A 25,288-nucleotide genomic window follows, 5' to 3' on the forward strand; every position below is an offset into this window, starting at 1 on the left:
TGACCAAAGACTAGAGACCCCAGATATGAGAGTCCTGAGAAAGATTATAGGCATGAACAGATGGCATCAATGGCAATATCATATTAAAAACGAGGATATTAGGAAAGAACTTGACATTGTCAGCATCCAGCAATACGTTAGTAGAGCTAATCTCAGGTGCTATGGTTACTTAAACAGAATGGGTGAAGAAAGATTTGTAAAACAAGTATTCTCTGCCAGGTTGGCAGCAAAACGACCCAGAGGAAGACCAAGATATAGGTGGATTGATATGGTACAAAGTGTCTTAGAGGATAGAAATATATGATCTGATAATGTTGGAGTCTTGACAAGTAATAGACTGATTTGGAGGAAAATTGTAGATAGGAAGCTAGTAATGATGTAATTTTTTTCATGTAGTACTATCATATCCTGTACACCCCTTGAGGATACATGGCAGGAATTTGACGATGATGATGGTTAAAGGCATTGCCATTTTTCTTGCACATTCTTGCAAAGCCCTAACTGATATCCCATCTAAATCCCACTGTTGTATTTATATTGAGAAAATTGCAATATCATAAGGAGCTCCAATTCATCCACCCACATTAGTGTCTGTCACATAAGTTAGAGTCAACCTCACTAGGTAGATATGCAAAGTGGTCACTCAGTAACTCAGCTAATTTCTCCTCTTCTGTCGCTCTGTGACCATCATCATCACTCATTAAGGTTAATCTTCCATAGTCGTTCTTATTCTTATATTAATAAGAGGAAGAATGACCTCAATATTAATAACTTTATACGGAATAAAATTTTTCGGAAAGCTAAATATAATCGAAATATTAAATAATATATAAAATATTTCTTACATTTTTTAAAAAATTTCTTAATTTTTTAAAAGAAATATTTTTTTTAAAGAAGTATTTCTTTAAAATATTTCTTATATGGGGAAACATTTCTTTCTTTATTTTTCTTTATTATTATTTTTTCACATATATTCGTGAAGAATTTTCCCACGATGAATTGTCTGGACACGAAGAGATCTGGTAGACACCTTAGGTACAGAAAGGAAGGTAGAAATCTTCCTGACAAGAGAACAGTATGCCACAGTGTTAAGAGCTTTAGAACTTTAGCTATATGTTAAAATATGTCTTTAATATACAGAAACGGAGTCTGAGAGATTTCTTCTGGAGACCTAGAGTTTTGTAGTTTAAAAATCTTAAATGCTTTATTGATAAAGGACACATTAAAACCATTTTTTAAAAAAGGCAAATTTTATATAATTCATTTCTTGGTATAGTAGTTCTTGGAACATAAACAATAAGCATGGTGTAATAAGATCTTTTTAACTGGGATGATAAGTATTATGGATATAACAGTAACTTTGCTTTCTTTTGAGAAACTGAAATCGCAAGCTACCATCAAGCAGACCAAGAATGAATAAATCTAGAAAGTCTAGTAGATTTTTTTCCTCCTGTAAGGTGAATTGAATTCTGGGATGAATCATTTATTTTCAATCACCATATACGTACCATATTGTAGTTTCGAGAGAAAAGTTATGGAGAGATGATCTTTGAAATGCTCCATGTAGTAGTGGGCAAGCATAGAAGGAAGATGACTAATGAAGTATGTTTCTGTAAATTCCTAATTGTTTTACTGTTTTTATGTGTGTGTGTGTTTTTATTAGTAATTTTTTGACCATTTGCTATCTTACTTACACTATAGTGACACTTTTTAAAAATACTTCCGTTAATTGCATTTTAATTGTGTTCTATTGGCAACATATTACTTAGATACTGAAGTGAAAATTCAACATCTCTTAAATTTATTTTCATGTGAGTTTTACTTTTTATCTTTAATTTCTTCAAAGTAAAGGAGGTGACTGCCATGGTCAGTTGTTCTGGAGTTGGATGAGAAAGAATAATGTGAAGCGATAATCTTTATCTTTAGATGATATTACAATACTACCATTTGGGTGATAAAGTGGTGGAAGCACATATAGACATTAGTTGTACACAATAGTTTTTGCAGGGGTTCCCCCACTTAGTAATAAGCTCATTGGAACACATGTAGCTGCTGCTCAACAACCCTTCACAGTGCACCTTGAAACCCAGAACAAGTTCTTTTCCTCCTCCTTCATTCCTTCAACTGCTGTATTGTGGAACAATCTTCCCCCTGTTGTGTTTCCCAAGGAATACAATATGCAGTCATTTAAATCAAATGTAAACAAGTTCCTCCTTTCCAAACCCACTACCCATACATGGTACTAATGTACTATGGGTTGATCAACCAACCTCTTGTGTATGGGCTCAACATAAAAAAAAAAAAAAAAAAGCATGGCTACTGTTGACACAGGTGGCAAGTTTTCTGCATTTAGTTCTTTCTCATGTTAGATGCTTAATGGAGTAAAACACACAGTTGAGTCCTTTAAAAATTAGACTTAGTCCTGTTCATAATGGAATTGCAAGTGCTCTGGAATTTAGTATTGGATGTGAATATAGATTTTGCTGGAGTTTAAGGTTGCTTGCTGTAAGTTTTTTGATTGCCCTGGCACACTTTTTGGAAAATTGTGGCTCAGATTTGAATTTTGATTAGTGTGCAGATTGATGGTCTTAATTTCAATATGGATAATTTTTGTGACAAAATCACAACAGATATCTGAAGCATGGAAATAGTAGTCTGAACATGGAAAGGGAGAGTAAAAATCTTGAACTTCTTCCCACTTGGCATTGTTTTAGTGCCAAATGTATGTGAAGTTGGTAATTGCTGAGGAGGGGGACATTCACTAGAGGTTAATCTTGGATGACATTATGATTTGAATTACAAAGAGGAGTGGTCATCTTGCCAGTATACCTGGAAGGAGAACTGGTTTAAGAAAAGATCCAGTTTTGGGTGAGTGATGAGGATTATCAGGAATTCTGGTTTGGAGATAAATGATTTGAATTGTCATTTCTTAAAACAAATATATCAGCTTCTCTTTCAGCTTGGTCACTGGAGTTGAAAAAAGGCAACTACTTAGAGTTGCAGAGGTTAAAGTCACCATGGAAAATGGCTTGAATGTTAGGATATTGTATTGACTTTAGTGTTTGGATAGCTGCTTTGTAGAAAATATAATAAATCAAAGGACAAAGTACCACAATCATTATCCTAAGATAAATAACATCTATTTACTTTCTTTTTAAACATTTCTCCTTTTTTTTTTTTTCAAGTCTTAAAAGTTTAGGACTTGAAAAAAAGGTAGAGCACTTAATGCTGTTTTTTTTTTCTCTCTCTCTCCTTTGTTCCAATTAATGAAACGGATAAGTTTATATATGAATTTATATAACATGCACTATTTATATAACATGCATTAATTTAACATGCACAAAGCAAATGCTTGACATGTAAGGTACTAAATAATATTGATAATTTAAGGCACTAAATAAGATGTGATATCTATTTCATAATTTGATACTTAGAAATGAACTTTGCCTTGCATAAGAATCTTGATGATTGTTTAAACATTTTGGCACAGTCTTAACAGGACAAAAACTCAAAATATAAACATCCACCACTCTTCTTCCTCTTTACATGTAGGCAATGACTAAAATTTATTGTTCAACATGAGAATTTATATTTATAAAAATTCTTGTGAACTGATCATGGAATGATTTCCTTAGCAAAGTGTTTTGTGATTCCCCCCCCCCCTTCCAATATGAAAAACATTGGTAAATTATATGTTTTTGTACAATTTTTTCATAATGCATTTCAGTAAGAACATTTTTTGATAATGTTAAAGATGTTATAGCTGTTTCAATGCTTTGAATGATTATTATAGTTTCATTATCAGTATAAGGAACAGTAAGAAGCATTTCACTTGTTGGTGGTTGCACTATTAACTGTTAGAACACTTCTTTCAGATTATGTATATAATAAATTATGAATGTAGGATTCCTTAGGGGTCAAATGCAGATAACTTGGAGGAGACCTCTACATAGCCTTTAAGGAATTTCGAGAACCAGCTGGGGCTTCTGACCTAATGTGAACTCTTTATTTTCATGTGGTGCACTAGTAGGTATCTGCTGCTACTGAACAAAGGATGGGAAAGTATGCCAACTTGCACAAACAGGGAATTTTATATACACCAGGAACTGAGAAAGGAGGTTTGGGCAGACAGTTGATAATGAAAAACTTTGGGCATACCATGCACTGGATATGATGCATCGGATCAGCTGGAAAATAACCACCATGCTCCATTACAGCAAATTTAGCAAAGAAAGACTGTTTTTAAATCTGCCACTGCCCTCAGAAAACATCCTAATTTAAATAAATACGGATGCAAGAAATTTACAACCGAGTCCTATAGATCTCAGTTGTAAATTGAGGATTACTGACCAAAATAGGGCTCTATTCTTATATCTACATGTTTTCTTGGATATTGTGTTGTCTCTCTCACTGTGTGTGTATGTGTTACAATTGTTAGTTTATACTTCATGAAGATGTTTCTATGACTTGGAGATGAAATATTGAAAGAATTAAAATAGTTCATAATCCTTTCATGGTTCTGTTTATACTCCATTAAACCTCCAACATGAGCCAGTTTACATAAAAATGATGAAAATCTGGTCCTTGTTGGAGATCTAAACAGCAGAGTACAAAATGAATTGCACTAGGCAGCACTTTTTTTTGGAAAATTTGGAGAAAAGGAAAAGTTAATAATACTAAGGACCTCTCCAATTTCTGTTCAGGGTATGAATTAGTCATTACAAACACCATGTTCCAGCATAAAAATGTGCACGTCAAACATGGAGAGAAGACACAAGCAATAAGAAAAGCCTCATTGACTATGTTATTGTTGATACCATTACGAATGTTTGAAAAGTTTGGTAAAAAAAATAAGTTGAACACATTTTTTGGGAAAAAAACCTTTATTTCTCAACATAGTCACCATTGTGGTCTGCACATTTGGTTCAGCGAGTTTCCAATTTTTTCATCCCATCAAAAAAGTAGGATTTGTCAAATTGTGCAAAATAGTCATTGACACCTTGATGACATCCTTGTCCGAAGAAAATTTTTTCCCCACCGAACCAAATTTTTAAGTTTGGGAACAAGAAGTCAAACTGGGCTAAGTCCGGAGAAAACAGTGGATGTGGAACCAGTTTGAACCTCAGTTCGTGCAATTTTGGCATTGCGATGGCCAATGTGTGGGACGGTGCATTGTCTTGATGAAAGAGCACTTTTTTTTTGCACCAATCTTGGCCATTTTTTCTTCATTTCTTCTTCTTAAACTGTCCAACAATGACGCATAATAGACTCCTGTTATTGTCTTACCCTTTTCCAAATAATCTATCATGATAATTCCTTGGGAATCCCAAAAGACAAGTGGCCGTCACCTTCTCAGCTGACAAAACGGTCTTTGCTTTATTTCGCTGCTTTTTCACCGGGCATTGTCCACTATTTTGACTGCTGCTTGGACTCAGGTGTGTAGTGATGGATCCAAGTTTCGTCTACAGTTATGAATCGACACAAAAAATCCTGCAAATTGCGATTAAACATCGTCAAATACTACTTTGAAATGTCTTTTCGCATGCATTTTATATCTACAGTCAACAATTGTGGCACCCATTGTGCACACAGCTTTTTCACATGCAATTTTTCGTGGAAGGTGGTATACACCTGTTCAGTTGAGATGCCTACAATTTCAGCAATCTCGCGCACTTTCACTCGGCAGTCTTCCATAATGATACCATGGATTTTGTCAATCATTTCCTTCGTAGTGACCTCATTCAGGCTTCCCGAGCGCACTTCATCATCGATGGACTTACGACTACGTTTAAACTCATTTATCCCAAATCAAATTGTCTTTAATGCTTGTGCAGAGTCCCCATGAACTGCATATAACTCGACTTTGATCTGCCCGGCCGTCCACTTCTTCAAATAAAAGTGTTTTATCATTGCACAAAGCTCGTTTTTCTCCATTTTTATGAAAAATGTGGTGATTTTAAATGTTTGCCAAATGAGAACTACGTGTCGCACGTGACAAAAATTTTGCCAGGGATCATGAAAAAGATGATACGTGCTGACACTGGTATGAATTAATGAATTTTGTCGCCATCTATTGGAAATTTACCAAATTTTTCAAACAACCCTCGTATCTTCGTGCTAATGCAGGATAAGAGGATGCAGAGGATTTGAAATTGGAAGTGACTATCACTTAGTTTTAAGCAGGGTAAAATAAATTTCACATTGAAAAGAATGATGTGTAAGAAAGCTATCAAAATTAAACTTGAGCAGCTTTTACAGGTAAGTGGTATTATACCTGGCTGTAGCCTAACTATACAAACATTACAAGACAAAATGACAGTACAAAAACAAGAAATAAACCTTTGAGTCTTAGTGGCAAACTCTGAAGAAAACATTCACTGATTCAGATAGAGAAGCATGTGGTGAAGTTGTGCAAGAATAGAAAAATAAGCGCACAGTGGTGGACACAGGAAGTTAAAGAAGCAGTTCTGAAAAGATGAAAGCATAACAAAAGGTTCTTAGGAAATAAATCAGCAGTAAGAATGTAGAAGATAAATATATCTCAAAGCTGGCAAAATGTTCTGGAGGCTATTTAAAAAAAAAAAAAAAAACTTAAAAAGAGTACTGCAAAATGAATGAAATGATAAAGATGATATGAGAAGATAAAGATATTATAGTTGTCTAGAGTAATTACTTTAAAAGACTGTTAAATGAAACAAGCAGCACCAGAACAGTAGTAGAAAACATTCAAGAGGAATGCAAACAGGAGTAAGTACTTATCAATTGAGGTAGAAAACCTATAAGCCTGAAATGTGGAAATCAAAAATGGAGTAGATAATGCAAGAAATTAACATGAACTGGGTTGTATATTGGCTGAAGGATTTTAATAATCGATAGTAAGTAAAAAAATGCCAACAAGCTTCGCCAACTTAGCTCTCTCGCTTCGTCAGGGTGTATAAAAGAGATACAAAACAACTTAAACTGTTCGTGAAGGAATTGTGTTTTTTTTTTTTTTTTACAAATACAGAAGGCGTTCTTCTGCTGTGATAATATGGAGTGAATGGTGCATTATATAGAGGAATATTCAATCTATTTTAAGTTGTAAGTGAACAATCACAGTTGAAGGGAATGCAGAGAAATGGTTTGATATAAGAATCAGGTGTAAGATAAGGGTGCACAATATCTCCACTGTTTTTTATCTATATGGATTGCATTATGAAAAAGTGGTATTATACCTGATTTTAGAATTGGAGATATGAAACTAAGTCCTTTTCTTTATTCAGATGATGTTATTACTATAAACAAACACAAAGCATTCTCCAGGATTCCCTGACTAAATTGAATAACAGGCGTAAGAAATTTGGCAAGAAAATTAGCAAATGAAAGGATCCAAAGCTATGAAAATAGGCAGAAACAGAAATTTTTAATAGAAAACCTATAGAATAAGTAAAATATTTTGTCTTTAGATACAGTTTTGAGAGCCTCCATAGCTCATTTGGTATAGATGAAATTTTTGGTTGAAAAGATCTAGCTTCAAATCCTATCTATGAAGTTAGTAACCTTCACCAGGCATTTTCAATGAAATGGTGAGTTAGCCAGCCTCATATGGTAGACAGTTTCTTCTCACAGAAACTCCAGTTTTTCATCTCTCAGAACAGGCAAACCAGCCCCGAACACACAATTCTCATAATCATCATCATGCCTCTCAAGGATTTAGGCCTAGAGTGGCCTGTTCTGGCCTTAATCATCATTGAATCTCTTAAGAGGACATCCTGGTTTTCTTTTTCCTAATGGTTTGTAAATTTAAGGCTTGTTTTGGTAATCTTTCTGTTTTCATTCTTTCAATGTGTTCCATTCATTTGTTTATATTTTTTAATTTTTTCTATTATTGATTCCTGGTTTAATTCTTTCGTAATTTCTTCATTTCTTTTGTGATCAAATAGAGTATACTTTGCAGTTTTTCTCATAAACTTCATTTCAGCTGTTATTAATCTTTGTTTATCTTTGTGCTTTATTGTCCAGATTTCACTTCCATACAATAGGATTGGTAGGGCTAATGTATTGTATACTTTTAGTCTGGTTTGTTCTTGAACTAGGTTAGATTTAAATATACAGTTAATCACACCCATTATTTTTAAATATTTTGCAGTTTTTAGGTTTATATCGTTTTCATGATCATATGTAATCATACATCCTAGGTAGTTAAATGAATTCACCTGTTCTAAAATCTTGTTATCTATTACTATTTTATTTCTTATTAGATCTTGTCCTTTAAAGGCCATTGTTTTTGATTTTTCTGTTGATATTATCATTCGATAATCTTTGGTTATTTCATTTAAATTTAAAATAACTTTCTGCAAGTTATCTTCAGAATTTTTTTTGGTCATCAGCAAAAAGTAGAGTGTTTAAGTTCACAGTAGGAGAAAGTTTAATACCTTGATTTTGGTTTTACTCCATTTTGGGAAAAATGGAGTAAAACCAAGTTTAAAATTGCTTGGTATCTTTAACATAATTATACCCAAGTTAAAAATAGTTTCTACATTTAGATCTCCTCCTGAGATTTTTATTTAATAAGGTTAAAACACCTTATGGTAACTTGTTTTGGTAAAATACTTACAAGCTCTGCATTACTAAATCTTGGTATTTCTAGCCTGGCTCCCACTGATGAGACCTCAATAAAGGTCGAAACTGGTCTGGGTAGTGGCCCCTTGCCTTTAATACAAAACATCATACATCCCCTTCTTGGAGATGTGTTTTGGCATTAAGGGTAAATATTAAGATTAGTGATCAGAGCTTGCTCCACCTTTACCACAAGTTGCCTTGGTCTTGCACTACCTATGGGATCAGCTAGTCTTGCATCAATTGCAGGCACAAACTTGACACTTTGTCTGTTTGCTCACTTGGAAAAAATGGAGTAAAACCAAGTTTAAAATTGCTTGGTATCTTTAACATAATTATACCCAAGTTAAAAATACTTTCTATGTTTAATTTTATGTTTTCTTTAGTATCTGTACTGTTTCAAAATCTTATATACATTGGGTCTTATTTTATATAAATCGTGTTCTAAATTGGAAACAAATTTGTTCCATGCGTCTCTGTCTTTTTCCGACTTCTCTTTTAACTATGGCTCTTATTCTTTTATATTCTATTTCATCTTCTGATCTTTTACTGCTTAACCATTTATAATAGGTTCTGTTTTCATTTTGATTGTATCATCCCATATCTTCAGTTTTTTCCTTTTATTGAATTTTTTGGATTTGCCTAAGCCTTCATTTGTTGCTTTATTTATTATTTATTATTGTTTTTATATTAAGCCATTTATTTCTATTTCTTCATTCTGTTTTATTTTATCTAAATATTGGTTAATTCTTTGTTCATATAGCCATTGTATATTTGTGTCATTTAATAATCTAGTTTTATAAACAAATCTTTTAAATTTTCTTTCTATTCTTGTTATTTGTTGCCATTTAGGTGGTAATCTTAATTTTATTTTAACAAAGAAGTGGTCACTACTTATTCTCTGTGAACTCTAACATCTAAAGAGAACTTTGTCTTTTCATTTAAGATAAAATGATCCGATATTGATTTCCATCCTCTAGCTGCCCAAGTATATTTATGTATGTCTTTATGTTTATAAAAAGAGTTAATTATTTTAAGGTGATTATAAACTACAAAGTCGATCAATTTTTTTACCATTCCTGTTGAGAGTATGTTCTCCATATATTCCTATATACACACATTTCTACAGAGGTAAAACACTTTCCCCTCAAGGGATGCAGCAGAAGAATGGCATGCCAGCTGCATTAAGTTGCCTAAAGTCCTTAATCAGAGCTCTATTGTCTTGGTCAGATAAGAAATGGATGGATGGGATGGAGCCACAGTTTTTAGTTAAGATGCCAAATTAAATATAGAAATAGTGCCATCATTCAGCAAAACAAGTGTTAATTGCTAGGATGGCAGGTAAAAGATCCACAGGAAGATCGAGTCTTGCTGGATTGATACAGTAAGAAGTACCTTAGAAGACAGAAATTTAAGATTTGATAATATTGGAGTCTTGACAGATTAATTTGGAGAAAACTTGTTAATAGGTATTAGTCATGATGTAACTTTTTCTTCTAGTATTATAATACTCTGTATGCCCTTGAGGGTTATGTCAGAATTTGATGATGATGACAACAGAATATGCAATACCGGTAGTGTGGAGCCAGCTGAATTTTATATACAATAAGAGAGAAATTAGCCAAAATAATAAACTAGCAGTATACAACACAGCATTCAAACTAGTTTTAAATTATGATCTGAGAGGTTAAAAATAGTTCAAAGACTAGAGACCACAGATATAAGATTCTTGAGAGAAATAGAGGAGCGAATAGAAAGCTAAACAAAAAATCATGTGAAGACATGATTTTTGTTTAGCTTTTTTTGATTATATTCCATACCTTTGGTAAAGGTATGGAAAATAAATATCAGGCAAAAATGTTCTGGAGGCTATTGAAGAAGCTTTCGACCTTTATTGAGGTCTCATCAGTCAGAGCCAGACCCAGTAGTGGAGACACCAAGGCAGAAGTAATGAGAGGTCATCCCCACCTCTAGGAGTTGCCAAAATGGAGGAAAGAGTACTATAAAAGGAATAAAAGATGATAAAGGTGACATTAAAACTGAAGAATATCTGGAGTAATTACTTTGAAGGTCTGTTAAACGAACTAAACAATGACAGAACTGTATTAGAAAATTTTCAAAAGGAATGCAAAGAGGAGTAAACATCAATACTCAATGTAGAAAAAGGCATGGAAAACTTGAAATGTGCAATGCTCCTGGATTAGATGATATTCGACCAGAAATACCTACGTATGGAGATATAAAAACTTTTGCAGTGGTTAGACTGCAAAATTCAGAGGGCCTGGTCAGAAGGTCAAATTTCTGATGATTGGAGTAGAACTCTATAATAAGTTTATTTTAATCCTTTATCCAAGTGTGAGCAAACAAAAGTTTGCACCTGAAAGTATCTTCAGGACTGAGCTAAGGTGGTGCAACACCAAGGCAACTTGTGGCAAAGGTGGAGAAAGCTATCTTCACTCCAATCTCAGTATCTTCCATAATGCAAAGCACATCTCCTTGCGGATATGTGTAATGCATACCGGTTTTCACCTTTATTGAGATCTCATCAGTGGGGGCCAGGCCCAGTAGTGCAGACACCAAGGCAGAAGCAAGGAAAGGTCATCCCCACCTATAGGAGTTGCCAAAAGGTGTGATAGTGGCAAGTGGCACTACCCATACCGGTTTCGACCTTTATTGAGGTCTCATCAGTGGGAGCCAGGCCCAGTAGTGGAGACGCCAAGGCAGAAGCAATGAGAGATCATCCCCACCTATAGGAGTTGCCAAAATGGCATCACAGATGTAGTTGTTAGATCCACTGATACTTTCTCTACCTACTGTTTGATCGACGTTAATTACACATCGGCAATACTCATGACAGGAAGCACTGATGAACAAATTACACGAGATTAAGCATGTCATAAAACACTTGCAGTCTAGCCAACATAGGAAGAGAAGACAGGAAGTTGTTCTTGCTGGGCTCCTCATAGGTCAGTCAAGCTCAAGGAAGTTTAAGCACATTCTGAACAATTACAAACCTATCTCCAATAGCCCTGAACCTGTATGGCAGTCCCTATCCTATACATCGAAGGCATCTTGGAAGCAGTTGCAAAGATCCTGAAAAGATAGTTTAGTCACTACATTCTTCTCTATCAGCAAAATCTAACCACTGGTTAGCATCCACGAAAGAAAGATAAACAGTCCCCCCCCCCCCCTCATTTCCCTCTCTGGTGTTTACTAGATTCAGTGTGAGTGCCTCTGCTTGTATTTTGGTCAAACAGAATGCTTGGGCAAAAAATGACTATGAAATCAAATCTTACATCAAGAACAATAAACGTGAAAAATCTGGTCTTGCTCAGCATTGAGTGGACACTTATCAAATATTCTCTGGTTCAATACTATCCTTTTACATCATGGTGGAGATTTACAGCACTAGGAAAGGATTAAAAACTAATTTTTAATGCTTCCAATATTTCGTCTCAGTCACTAAGACATCTTCATGGATTGCAAATAATTCTTGCAACACCTAGACAGGACTTTAGAGTCCTGTCTAGGTGTTGTGCCCTATGTGGGTGTTTGTAGGTGGCCTTGGATGTAAAGTGGGACTTGTGACAATTATTGCTTGCCAAATTTTGGAAAATTTTATGCATCCGTATTTATTTAAATTCGGTTGATTTCTGAGTGCCACTGCAGATTCTGAAAAGTCTTTCCTTTTTAAATTTACTATGGTGGTTTTCTTCCAGGAGATCTTGTGGGTTGTATCCAATACGTGGTCTGCAAGGCCAGATTGACCATAGCTGCGATTGCAGATATATGATTTGTGTTCTTCTAAATGGATGGTCGCTGAACTATCTGTCTGTCTGAAGTAAGCCGACTTACAGGAACAGGTTACTTTATATACTCCAAGGCACTGAGAAAGCAATCCTTCTGAAGGGATGGGGGAGGAACTAATTATTTTTTTAATTCTGTAATCACTGTAGCCATTGGAAAGGAAGGTGTTGTGTATGTGGTTGAGTTCGGTTGAAAGAGTGATTCCACTGGAATGAAAATTATAGGCTCTATTGGTTAGTTTTAATAATGTGATATTGTTGAATGTGGTGATGGGAAAGTTTACAAAAGTACTCCCCGTGAGTGGGGTTTCTATATACGGTGAAGGAAAGATTACCATTAGGAAGGAAGCTATTGTTATTTTCTTTTTCTGTAGTAAACTGGATTCTTGGATGTTGACTATTGAGGTGGAGTCTGTTTCTAGGGCATGAGGCCAAATAGAGAACACTTCATCTACATATCTTAGTCATATAGAAGGTTTGAGTTTGTGGATTGTTTTTCAAAATTTTCCATGTAAAAACTGGCAAGAGGGGATGAGAGGGGGGGGGCCATAGCTGTTCCCTGTGTTGGTAAATTTTGTTCTTCCAAGAAAAATAACCATATCCGAAGGAAAAAACTTTTTGAAGAGTGTTGGGGTGTCATTTTAGGGAATATTGGTAAACAGTGAGGCGATGTCAAAGCTTACCAATATATCTGTATTATTTGAAGTTAAATTTTTAATCAAGGTTTTAAAATGGTTAGAGCTTTTAGGATGCAAGCCCAATGATGGGGAGGAGGTGACAGAGTTAGTCAGCTGTTTTTTGACAATTTGTGGCATGAAGCATCACTGGCTTTTACTTTAGTCTTAAGAGAAATTAGGTTTGTGGATTTTAGGTAAACCATATATCCTGTGTGTGTGTGGGGGGGGGGGGGGGGACGAGAACTGAATGGTTTGAGTTTTTTTGTAATGTCCAGCATCCAGGAAGATACTTTTCAAAGTTTTTTAATTTTTTAACTTGCATTTTTGTGGGATTGTGATCTAGTTGGATGTAGGTAACGTGATTTCGGAAATTAATATCCATTTTTTGATTATATTCGTTGGCATTAAGGACGACTGTGAACATTACCCTTATCCGCTCTGGCAACGACAGTACTTTTTTTTAGTTAAGGATGCTCCATGCTACAAATTGTTAAAATAGCTGGCTAACTCTCACCTCCCTCATTGGACTTACCCATTCTATATAAAAAAACTACTCGTTTTAAAACCTTGATTGAATATATAACTTTAAACGATATAGATATATTGGTAAGCTTTGATGTCATCTCACCGTTTAACAGTATTGGATCAACCTATAGATCTCCTGGAAGAAAACCACCATGCTTCATCATAGTAAATTTAAGAAGGAAAGAGGATTTTTAGAATCTGCAGCAGCACTCAGAAATCAACCGAATTTAAATAAATACGAATGCATAAAACTTCCCAAAATTTGGGAAACAATAATTGTCAGAGGTCTCACTTTACATCCTTGACCACCTACCTACAAATGCCCATAGAGGGTGCACCACCTAGATAGGACTTCAGTCACCCACGTGTTTCATTTAGTATTGTGTTGTCTTTGTGTGCATGTGTTATAAGAGTTATTTGTAATCCCTGAAGATATCTCATTGACTGAGATGAAATATTGGAAGATATTGAAAAATTAGATTTTAATCCTTTCCTAGTGCTGTAAATATTTCATTAAACCTCCAACATGATGTCCTCCCAGCACTTAAGCCTTAACACACACACACAGATACTAACCTTTTACATTGGAGCCACTCTAGGTTAGAGTGGTTATTAACCTGTTAACATACAAAGATGTCTGTGACAAGTCTTTTGTTTATTGCACCAAAATTGATTTTGACGTATCGCAGATGTTACGAAGTTTGCGTCAATTTCAAATGAATTTAGAGTGTTAGGCAGTGAATATATATGCATATAAACTCTAACATTACGAAACATTATTTAAGATAATGAAACAATAAAGAAAGACGACAAAATATGTAAAGTGTGAAATATAGTCGACTACCTGAATAATAAGTTTCAGCAATTATATACACCAGATAAAAATGTAGTAATTGACGAATCCCTTATGAAATATAGAGGTCGACAAAATTATGTACAGTTCATCGCTAGCAAACGAGCACGATTTGGGATAAAATTTTACAAGCTATGTGAATCAGACTCTGGATATTTTCAAAGTTCAAAATTTATACAGGAAAGGATAAAATTCCCGGAAGCAATACACCTGCATCTCAAAATGTCTCCATGGAGGTGACCGAACTTAATTTAGGAAAAGGATATACATTACTCTTAGATAATTAGTATTCTTCACCAGAATTATTTTATTTCTTAAGAAAAAATAGTACAAATGTTGTGGTGGCAGTTAGAAAAAATCGCAAGAATATGCCAAAGAAATTGACGACATATAAAATAAAAAAGGCAAATCAAAAACTTTATCTTGTCGAGGAATTTTGTCATTATGTTGCCGCGATAAGAAGGATGTTTACATGATAAACACAAAGCATTCAAAAGAAGAAATGGTAGATACAGGAAAAGTAAGGAGAAGTAAGAGGGACGATGAAGATAAAGTAATCTAAAAAAAAATCTAAATGTGTTCTTGAATACAATTACGGAATGGGCGGTGTCCATAGGCAAGATGCAGAAATGCGTCAAAGGTTACAAGAAAATATTTTTCTATTTAATGGATATCGCTATTTACAATGCTTATGTTTTATATTCCAAACTACCCCAATACATCAAAACTAACAATAGTCAATTTCCGTTTGAACGTAGCAGAAGATATGTTGTCAAATATATCTTTACCTAATTATAGTACCCGTGGACGTCCATCGCAAAAGGACTGCCCACTTAGACTGCAGGCAAAAAATTGGGCACATTCCCCTGAACATATATCCCCTACTGATAAAAAGCAACATCCAGCAAAGAGATGCCATGTATGTGCCAAGCATAATGTAAGAAGTGAGACTATATGGCAATGTAAAAAATGTTTGATACCATTACATTTACCTAAGTGCTTCGAAAAGTATCCTACCTTGCAAAATTATTAATATTTTTTATAACAATTAACAAAATAAATCACATGATTTAAATAAATAGTAGTTTTATCTGTTCCAACTTTAAAAATAATTTATATCTCAAAGGGTTAAAGGAGAATGCTGAACCATTTCTACGTTTCCCAAACTAAAATTGGAATGCCTATCCATTACCAAGATTTGGGAGGTTCTCATCCACATAAATGGCAAGCAGTAGTGTGCTTCTTGTCTTGTTGCTCCCTGTTTTTTCTTAATATAATGCTGTATCATTCAGTCATTTTATCTAAATAATTTTTTTTAGAATTATTTTAATTATAGTTTTAGCTTTAATTGTAATCGCATTTTATTATGTAACATTCTTGTATGGTGGCAATCCAGCATGTGGTTCAACTCTGTAAATAGGATTAATGTTCTTTGTTCTAGCATTCACCTTATGATTATGCTAATGCACTGATGAATGCACATTAATTTCAGCCCAAAATATTTGCAATAATAATTTTTATTTTTAATTTTTTTCTCTTGTGAATACATGTGTGTGATGTGATCATTTATGTCGCAAGTGCCATTAAAAGCTTGTAATAATAGGAACAACACAGTTTTTGTAAACCTATGATCTTCTATTGCTCAGATTGGTTTTTTTAAATGAAAAATCTGTTTTATTATTGTTTTTTAGGCTATCAAAAGCCTAAAAGGATTTAATTGCAATATAATAAAATATATAATGGAGTCCAGATGATAATCTGTCATTGTTTTTAATAATATCATATTCAAATATTCATGGGTACAATTGCAAACAAAAGCCAACCAACACACAGTGATGGTTGGCTTCTGTTAAAAAAAAAATAAAACAGATCTTTTATTAAAAAAATAATAAGAAGAAAATAAAAAGCTGCATATGTAAATACAATGCTGAAACATTCCTTATGTGGATCAGAATGAAAGTATTGTATTAATTGTTCTTGTTGAAGGATAGGTAATTATCCTTGCCATTTAAGAAATATAAAAATATCTGTATTTTTAAAATTTTTATCTTTTCCAAATAGGCCTCCTTAGCAAAACTGGGAGAACATCCGAACATTGCACCCTTTCATTGGAAAAGACCTGGGTTCAATTCTCGTCGTGTTGAGGGGAAATATTATATTGTCTTTTTCAATTGAAGGTGAGTTAGCTGATCTCATACGGAGGTAACAGGATTTTTTCTCCCAGATACTTAGGTTTTTCATCCTGTGTACAGACAAATCGGCCTTTAGAACATGCAATTTTGCAGATGCTTAGTTCATTACTGGGATGAAGTTTGTGCGTACTGACAGCTGATATCCGAAGCTGTTATCTCTATAGATTTAACTTGAATACTCATTTGTAGACACTGATGTTACTAACAGTGTTATTAATAAATCTGGACAGTCCAAAAACCAGATTTATTATTTAGTGTCTTATAGTGTGAATGATTTTCTTATGCTGTTATTTTACACCTTCATTTGGAACATAAATGCTGGATCAGTCTTAGTTGCTTATACTCTTGTATAAGCAACTAAAAAATAGCTACAGTATTTTCTAATTCCCTCCATCCCCACATTGCTATTCTGCTGCTTGCATTTGCTTCTTGAAAACATTAGTGGGATGTTTTATGGTGATGGTGGGGAGGAAGGGGATATTTATTTCTTATATATCAGGTCATCCCAAAAGTGATGTATTTTTTATACTGTACTTGTTCAAATGTGTCTCAGCTTGTCTAAACATGAATTTTTAAAGTTTTATAAGTACCGTATAAAAATGACATTACTTTTGGGATGACCTGATATATAAGAAATAAATGTCCCCTTCCTCCCCTACTCCCCACCATCACCATAAAACATCCCACTAATATTTTCAACATGCCAATGCAAGCAGCAGGATAGCAATATGGGGATGGAGGGGATTAGAAAATACTGTAGCTCTTTCTTAATACTCTTGTAGAAGCAACTAAGATTGATCCAGCATTTATGTTGGATCAGTCTTAGTTTTAGATCTTAAGTCTTAGATGAATGAATGAAGGATGATGAATTCGGCCTCATTCAAAGGAATTCCACCTTGCTCCATCATACATGAGTTATTGTTTAAATAACCCTTTATTTCTATGGAGGTCAGTCAAGAGCACATCATTTTGAGTTAAAAAAAAAGGCAACGATGCTGCTAATACTGTAAAAAATGTGCAAGGATTGTATGGTGGTAATGTTTTGCATGTGTGAAAGTGCCAACGATAGTTTCAAAAATTTTGCTAAGGGGACTTTAGCTTGAAAGAGTCCCATTGCTCTAAGCACCCTATCTCGCTCAATAATGATATGCTGAAATCCACTCTATTGTAAGAGATGAAAATGCAACTGAAGATTTAGCAAAAGATCTTAATTCATCATCATCAACCATCCATCACCATTTGCAAGAACTTGGAATAGTGGCTAAGCTTGGCAGGTGGGTTCCTCACGAACTGATGAACAACAATCGAAGAGAGCGCGTCAGCATCTGCGCCTTTATTCTTAAGAGGTTCAATCTCGTTTTTGAATTGTGTAGTCACTGGAATGTTAAGCACCAATGGCAGTGGGTTCATTCAGGGGAACAGGCTAAACCTCAAACAAAACAAGACCTTCACCCTCAGAAGGTTTTGTTAAGATTTGTGAGATATGCCTGGTATTATACACTTTGAACTCTTGCCACAAAACCAAACAATCACAGTTGAAGTATACTGTGAACAACTCGATCGATTGAATGAAAAGAGGTGTTCTCTGGTCAGTTGAAAGGGAGTTGTTTTTCACCATGATAACGCACGCCCTCATAGTGCAAGAATCATCTGTACCAAGATTGAGGAACTTGGCTAGGAAAATCTCTCACATCCTTCACATTTTCATGATCTTGCACCTTCAGATTACCACTTATTTCGAAGTTTGCAACATTTCATTAATGAAAAGCAATACGATACATTACAGGCACTGAAATTGAGTTTATGTGACTTCTTTGCTTCCAAACCTCCTGAATTCTATAGAAATGGCATATAGAAATCACAACGTTGGAAGAGCATTATTGATTCAAATGGAGAATATATACTTAATTAAATTAGCAAGTGATTTATCTTTTTGTCCTTTCAAAACTTAATGCTAAAAATGACATTACTTTTGGGATGACCTGATATGTATAGTTTTCAGCCTTCCCCTAGACAGGAGTTCAGTTGTTCAGGCACTGTATGTTTCTACTAATCAGTCCCTAATCCAGGTTCTAATGAATTTCATCTGCTCAAACTACACAGTCATTTGCACTTAAGTCTTTAATCATTAACATTAAACCTCTTTTTGATGTTTGACTGATCAGTTGTTGCCTTGTTAAATTAGTAGGTTAAAAAGGGCATTCATAGAACATTGTGATTTGATTTTTTTGAGGACTGAAAGTGTTGCATTAACCACAATGAAGCAAGCATATATGCATGAATTTACATATCAAACTGCTTTTTTGTATACTGCATGAACTTCATCATAGTCTGCATATAAGCAGCAACTTTTTTTTTTTTGCTTATACCAAATTGTAGATACGATGAATGCAACAGTGTGTTTGAAAGTGTTGCAAAAATTTATTGTAATTCCTTTGGTTTTTCTTTATATAGTACTGGGCTGACCGTGCTGATCAGTTATATCCACACCATGAAATTGTGTTTCGTCTCAGGGTGAGTAGCAAGATAAAAGTAGTGGCATATCTTTAAATTATAACATTGTCTGTTCTTACTTAAATAGTTTTAATTTAAGCATCCACTGTTAATGCAGCCTATGAATTCTCATGTGAAGTGCAGAGATAATTTTTATAGCACTCAAGTGTTAGTTAGACTCTTCCTTATTTTATATTTCAATCTCCCCTTCCCATTTTAAATATTTTAGAGATGTGGCGTTTAGTGGTATAATATTGCCTTCACAATTTGGTTATTTGCAACTCATGTAATGGAGCAGCCTTTGTATTTCCAATCTATAGGCTAAAAATTAATACTTATAAAAATTAACTATTCGAGTACTAATTAGATGTACCTGAATATGTTTTTGAAGGTAGGAATGTCACAATATTTAGTGCAGAACATGATAAATAAACTAAAACTAGTATGAGTGTGAAATATATTAAATAGTAGAAATAAAGCATGGCAGGAGAAAAAAACAAAAACTTAGATAATGAATCAAAAACTATATGTTTTAAAAAAATTAAATTCTGTAATATGCACAACAAACCAATATCACAAATGACAGTGTGCTGACTGTTTTGTTGGATTTATCATCATATTTTAGATAAAACCAGCTCTGTACTTGCCTTATAACTGCAGATTCATAGCTAGTTTTATTCATTTTTTCTCTTTGCTAATTTTTCTCTGAAATCTACTGACGAACCCTACAAAATGGCCAACATGCCATAATTAATTATGCTGGTTTGCCATCTTCTTCTCTCTTCCATCATCTCTGTGGATGATAATGAGGCTGAATGAACACTTTCCACTTCTGTCTGTCCCAGGAGAGTCTGAACAATTCTGTCCAGTTTGGTTTGCTATACATACACATTCACTTATTGGTTATTCACCTATATACAAAAAGGAGAGAGGAGGATGGGGAACTACTACTAATGATATCAAATGACTTGAAGAAAAAAAAATAGAACCATTAGAATCTGTTATGTTTTCTTCTTTTCCAGGACTGCTCCAATGGTGTTCTTATTTTTCTATCCCTGCAGACAACTTCACCACATATCTCTCTAACTGAATCAGTCAGTGTCTTCTTTAGAGTTTGCCACTGAGATTCCAAGCTTTGGTTCTTGTTTTGAGTTTGTTTCATTTTTTCTTCAATTATGTTTGTATAGTCAGGTCTGTAGTTTACCTGTAAAAGCTGCTCAATTTTATTCTCTTCAAAGCATTCTTATTTATTGTTCTTATCAATGTGATATCCATATTTATCCTGCTTAGAACTAAGTAATGGTTACTTCCAATTTGAAATCCTCTGTACACTCTTGTATCCTAAACCAGCATGATGATATCACTATCAACAATGACATAGTTAATGAGGCTTTTCTTATTTCTTCTGTCTTCTCTCCATGTGAACTTAGTACATCTTTATGTTGAAACATGGTGTTAATGACGACTAGTCCATGTCCTGAGCAGAAATTCAGTAAATTCTTACCATCATTATTATTATTAGTAGTTTTGCCTTTTTCTCCAAATTTTCCAAATGTTCCTATAAGCTTGGTGGGATTCATTTTCTAATGTGCTGTTCTGGTCTACAACAAATATCACTTTTTCCATTTTCTTTGTCAGCTGCCTCCACTTCTAAAGAAGTGGAGAAAATTACTCCACTTCTTTAGAAGAACCTACTGTTGGATCATAGGCCCAAATAAGTTTCATTGTCCATTTCCTCAATTTGAAGTTTGCCCACATAAGTACTTGAAACTGCCTTCAATTAAGAAATTTATCTTCGTGTTTGGTATTTATAACTACTCCTTCCTACCTTTACTTGATCGTTATTGCCTTAATATAACATCCTATACTGGTTATTTTGTAAGATCTCATGTTTTTGTCTTCTTTGTCTCAGTATCACCAGTTATGTCCACATAGTATTTTTTCATTTCTTCTGCAAGTTCTGTTTCTCTTCCATTAATACTCCTTATATTCATGGTTCCTATCCTCAGCTCTTCTGATGTTGGGTTTATTCTTCTTCTTTTAGATGTTTGGTTGGAGCGTGTTCCATTAGCTGACTTTTCACTGTTCACCCACAAAAACAGCAGGGGTCCTTGTTTAACCAGACAATGCTCCACCCAGCATGAAATCTCATCCTGGTGTATCATGCATTTGGTGAATACATTGGGGCCTAAAATTGCTTGCATTAGTGATACCTGGCTCTCAGGGTTGGATGTTGTAACTGGAATCAAGTGCAAAGAATATAGTACTTTTAGGACTGACGTAAGAGATAGGAAAGGAGAGGGAGTACTACTAATGATATCAGATGACTTGAATCCAGTTAGAATGGAAACTTATTAGAGCAATAATTGTAATAACAAACCATGCATCCATGTATCAGTGAGTTTGAGGATATCTTTTGTGAAATAGATCTAACAGCAAGAAATATATGGTGGAGTGTTGCTGTATAGACCTGGCAGTTATTTCCTGGATAAAGAAATTCATCACAAATTACCCTGATGGGCACTAAACAGATAATTATTATAGGTGTCTTAAGTTATCTGAATACTGTGTGGGCATCAGAGAAAACTCAGAAGAATACAGGAGAATTTATTGAGATGCTTCGTGGCAACTTTGTTAAGCAGTATATGAAAGAAGCAACTTGAGGACTAAGAGGTGTTAGATTTCACCATAGTGTCAGAAGGTGTGTCAGTTAAGGATGTGACTGTTTTGTCACAGTTGGTGATAGTCATTATGCCATACTGATCTGGAAAGTGGCCAGTTATATGGATGTTCCAGTCAGAACATCTATATAATTTCACTTTGGTGATTATACAGGTTATACACCGAACTAGAAATCTGGAAATTGACAAACTTAGGAGAATACTATCTTTGGTTCTATGGTATCAGTTGTTGAATGGAAGGATATCTGCAGTGCATGGGAAACCTTTAAAAAGTTGCTTCAGTGATGTGCTATCTGAATGTTTCTCTAGAGTTTGAAGAACAAATAGAATGGATTTGCAATCTTATTAAACAGAAGATCCATAAAAGGAATGTGGAAGCAATACTGTGAGAATAAGAGTGAGAGAAGTTATGCAATATATATAGCTCAGGCCAGAATAGTTATATTGTGTGAAAATAGAAGTTGGAATATGAAAAAAATTAAAAAAAATTGACTACACAGGCTAAATGCAACCCCAAAGAATTTTATTGTTATGCTGCAAGTAAAAGAATGATAGCGGAAGAATAAATTCACGGAATGCAGTTGGTACTGTTTTATAGGGTGTTTCCACTTTCTTTTTAAGAACCAGCTATTTCAAAGAGAAACAGTTGGTTAATACCACAAATATCGTACCTGGGATATTGTTGTTATGATAAATTAAGAGATTGAGTGAGAGACAAAGGAAATTCAAAAATGATATATTTATTTACAAATAATATTGATGTAGATATTTCTGTATTATTTTAAATGGAGTGTGTAAAATGTTTGTTTCGCAAGTGCTCGTACCCGGCTATAAAATAAAACGGGATTTAACATCTCCCTCTTAATTGCTATATATAATTTTGCACTTTAAATATATTTATCTCCAAAAGAGATTGAAGGCCCACACATTTAACACAGTTAAAGAATATAAATATTACACAAGCTTTCTCCTCTTCAAAGTGTCAGGAATTTGTGAGAATACACAGACTTGAAGCTCATAACAGTTTCTTCAGCTCTCTCATTAATGTCCATAAAATATAAATTTCTTAACTCATACCTGTTTTTCCTCTAAAACAAACAAAAAAAAAGAATTTTTGCACAATCTTTCTTTAAAAAAAATGTATTTCTTTCATATCTTCTTTGGAGTATCAATTCTTTTCCTACTTCTTTAGAATATGAAGACAATTTTAAAGTTCCCAGTTTCCTTGTGGAAGTTTCATCAGTATCCTTAAATATAAAAAGTTAATTTCTTATGGGTTTACAGCACTTAGCTGGAATATGCTTTCTGCATACCATATAAATCCCTCTGCTTTGGGAGAATACATATAATTGCATTTATCTGTCACAACTTCATATAAAGGAAATTCATCTGCTAATTTTAGAATAACTATTTGTCTCCCTCATAACACTCTTGTCCACCTTTTTGGCTTTGGAAATTCCCTTAAAACTTCCAACTCCCTTCTCTAGAAGGTCATCTCTTTCTTTCTATGTTCTCATGAACGCGACAGTTGTTCTATTTTTTTCTCTCGCACTCATTCAACTTCCTCTTAATGTTTAACTACATGATAAATAATAATAATAATAAAAGTTATCCTTAAGTTTAAGGGAGATGGTAAATCCTGTATTATTCTACAGCCAGGTACGAAACTCGGATCGAAATCCATCGTAATCCTAGAGTTTCATGCTGAAAAAACTCGCCGAGCCCAAGCGTAAGTAATCACGTGGGTAGTACAAGACCAGGGCAACTCGGAGCAAAGGTGGAGCAAGCTCCATCACTGTCCTTAATATGCTCTCATAATGTAAAACGCAGCTCCTAGGAGATGTATTACTGTTTTACATTATGAGAAGAGGTCACATCCCAGACCGGTTTCAACCCTTTTTGAGGTGAGTAGGTAGACCTGGAATATCAAAGTTTTAAGTGAACCAAACTTACAATACCTCTACTAACGAATTGCTAAACTGGTGTACTTATATATTATCATTACTACTATAAGAAGCCAAAAGGCTATTATTTTACCAGCGACATATATTAAGTACTTAATTTATGTCGCCGGTCTGGGTAGTGACCTCTTCTCATAATGCAAAACAGTAATACATCTCTTAGGAGCTGCGTTTTACATTATGAGAGAATATTAAGGACAGTGACGGAGCTTGTTTCACCTTTGCTCCGAGTTGCCCTGGTGTTGTACTACCCAAGTGATTACTTACACTTGGGCTTGCCGATAGTTTTTTTTGGCATGAAACTCTAGGATTATGATGGATTTCGATCCGAGTTTTGTACCCGGCTATAGAATAATACGGGATTTACCATCTCCCTTAAACTTAATTTATGTCACCGGTAAAATAGTCTTTTGGTTTCTTATAAAAGTTATCCTTTTTTATTTAATTATTTTATCAAATGCGGCTGCGCTAAAAAATTAATGTAAGATAATCGCTAGATAGCACATATCCTACAATACCCTTGTATCAGAAGCAGATGTGTAGTTCAAATAATGAGTGTCATTTCACTGAGATCTATCTACCTTGTGTATGCAACATAGTGCACAATGCTACCACTACATTGGATGAAGAGATAGAAGTGTGTGAGGTTATAGAGCTGTTGCATAACTTGGATAAGAATTTGACAATTGGGACAGATAGAATATATTCTCAAATATGCTAAAGAAATGTTCAGCCAAACTGGTTAGGCCCTTGACATAACTTCTTAACTCAGGATCCCTCATTACGCAAGAGTGGTACAAAGACGTGTCTAATCATTGACCTATCATTATCTGGAGTAATTGTAAAGATCTTAAAGAAGTTGGTAAGAACTCGCATATAGAAATTGGTAGGCAAACAAAATATACTTTGTAAGGAACAGCTTGGGTTTACTAAAGGGAGGTTATCTCTGTTACATCTGAGTTGGATAAAGGAAATGGATATTGTTGGTCTTTGCTAAGGCATTTGATAGGATACCACATGAAAGGCTGTTGCATAAACTAGATATGGATTGGCATGGATAAGTGTGTGACTGACAGATAGGTATCAGAAAATGGTATTATATGTGGTATGTGAATCTGCCAGATTTAAGTTTATGTTGATATGTATCCCAAGGATCATTTCTTGAACCATTGTTGTTTAATCTATATATATAAAGTCAGCCAATGCTTTTCATTCCCTTTTAGGGAATAGGTGAGACTGTTTTAGCCCTATCTGACTTTTGGAGACTTAGTGGGCAGTTTAATCTCTACCATGAATCCCAAGACTATCACTAATTATAAGTGACATCTGATGAAGAGATGGCTGACATGTGTTGCCATCATGCAGTCCCTATCTTAATGCTATATGTTATTGTCTGAAATTGTGTGGATACTACGGTCGATTTTCTTGAATTTACAGAATGAAAAATCTTAATTTCTGGGAGGAAAAAACAAATAAACTTGATTGCCTGTGCCAGAGACAAC

The 25,288-nt window shown here is 34.4% G+C and overlaps 1 protein-coding gene across 1 annotated transcript in view; it reads left to right on the forward strand.

Moving 5' to 3' along the window:
* Positions 1-25,288, forward strand: part of LOC150102901 (E3 SUMO-protein ligase RanBP2-like) — a 673,019-nt gene that overhangs the window by 82,937 nt on the left and 564,794 nt on the right. Inside the window, exon 6 of the mRNA XM_090397978.1 lies at positions 19,106-19,165. Coding sequence (XP_090254104.1) covers positions 19,106-19,165 — 60 coding nt within the window. The remainder of the gene's footprint in view (positions 1-19,105; positions 19,166-25,288) is intronic.

This window comes from Typopeltis vanoorti, chromosome 9, assembly GCF_054136105.1.
Source record: "Typopeltis vanoorti isolate ZY-2024b chromosome 9, IOZ_Tvanoo_1.0, whole genome shotgun sequence".
NCBI lineage: Eukaryota > Metazoa > Arthropoda > Arachnida > Uropygi > Thelyphonidae > Typopeltis > Typopeltis vanoorti.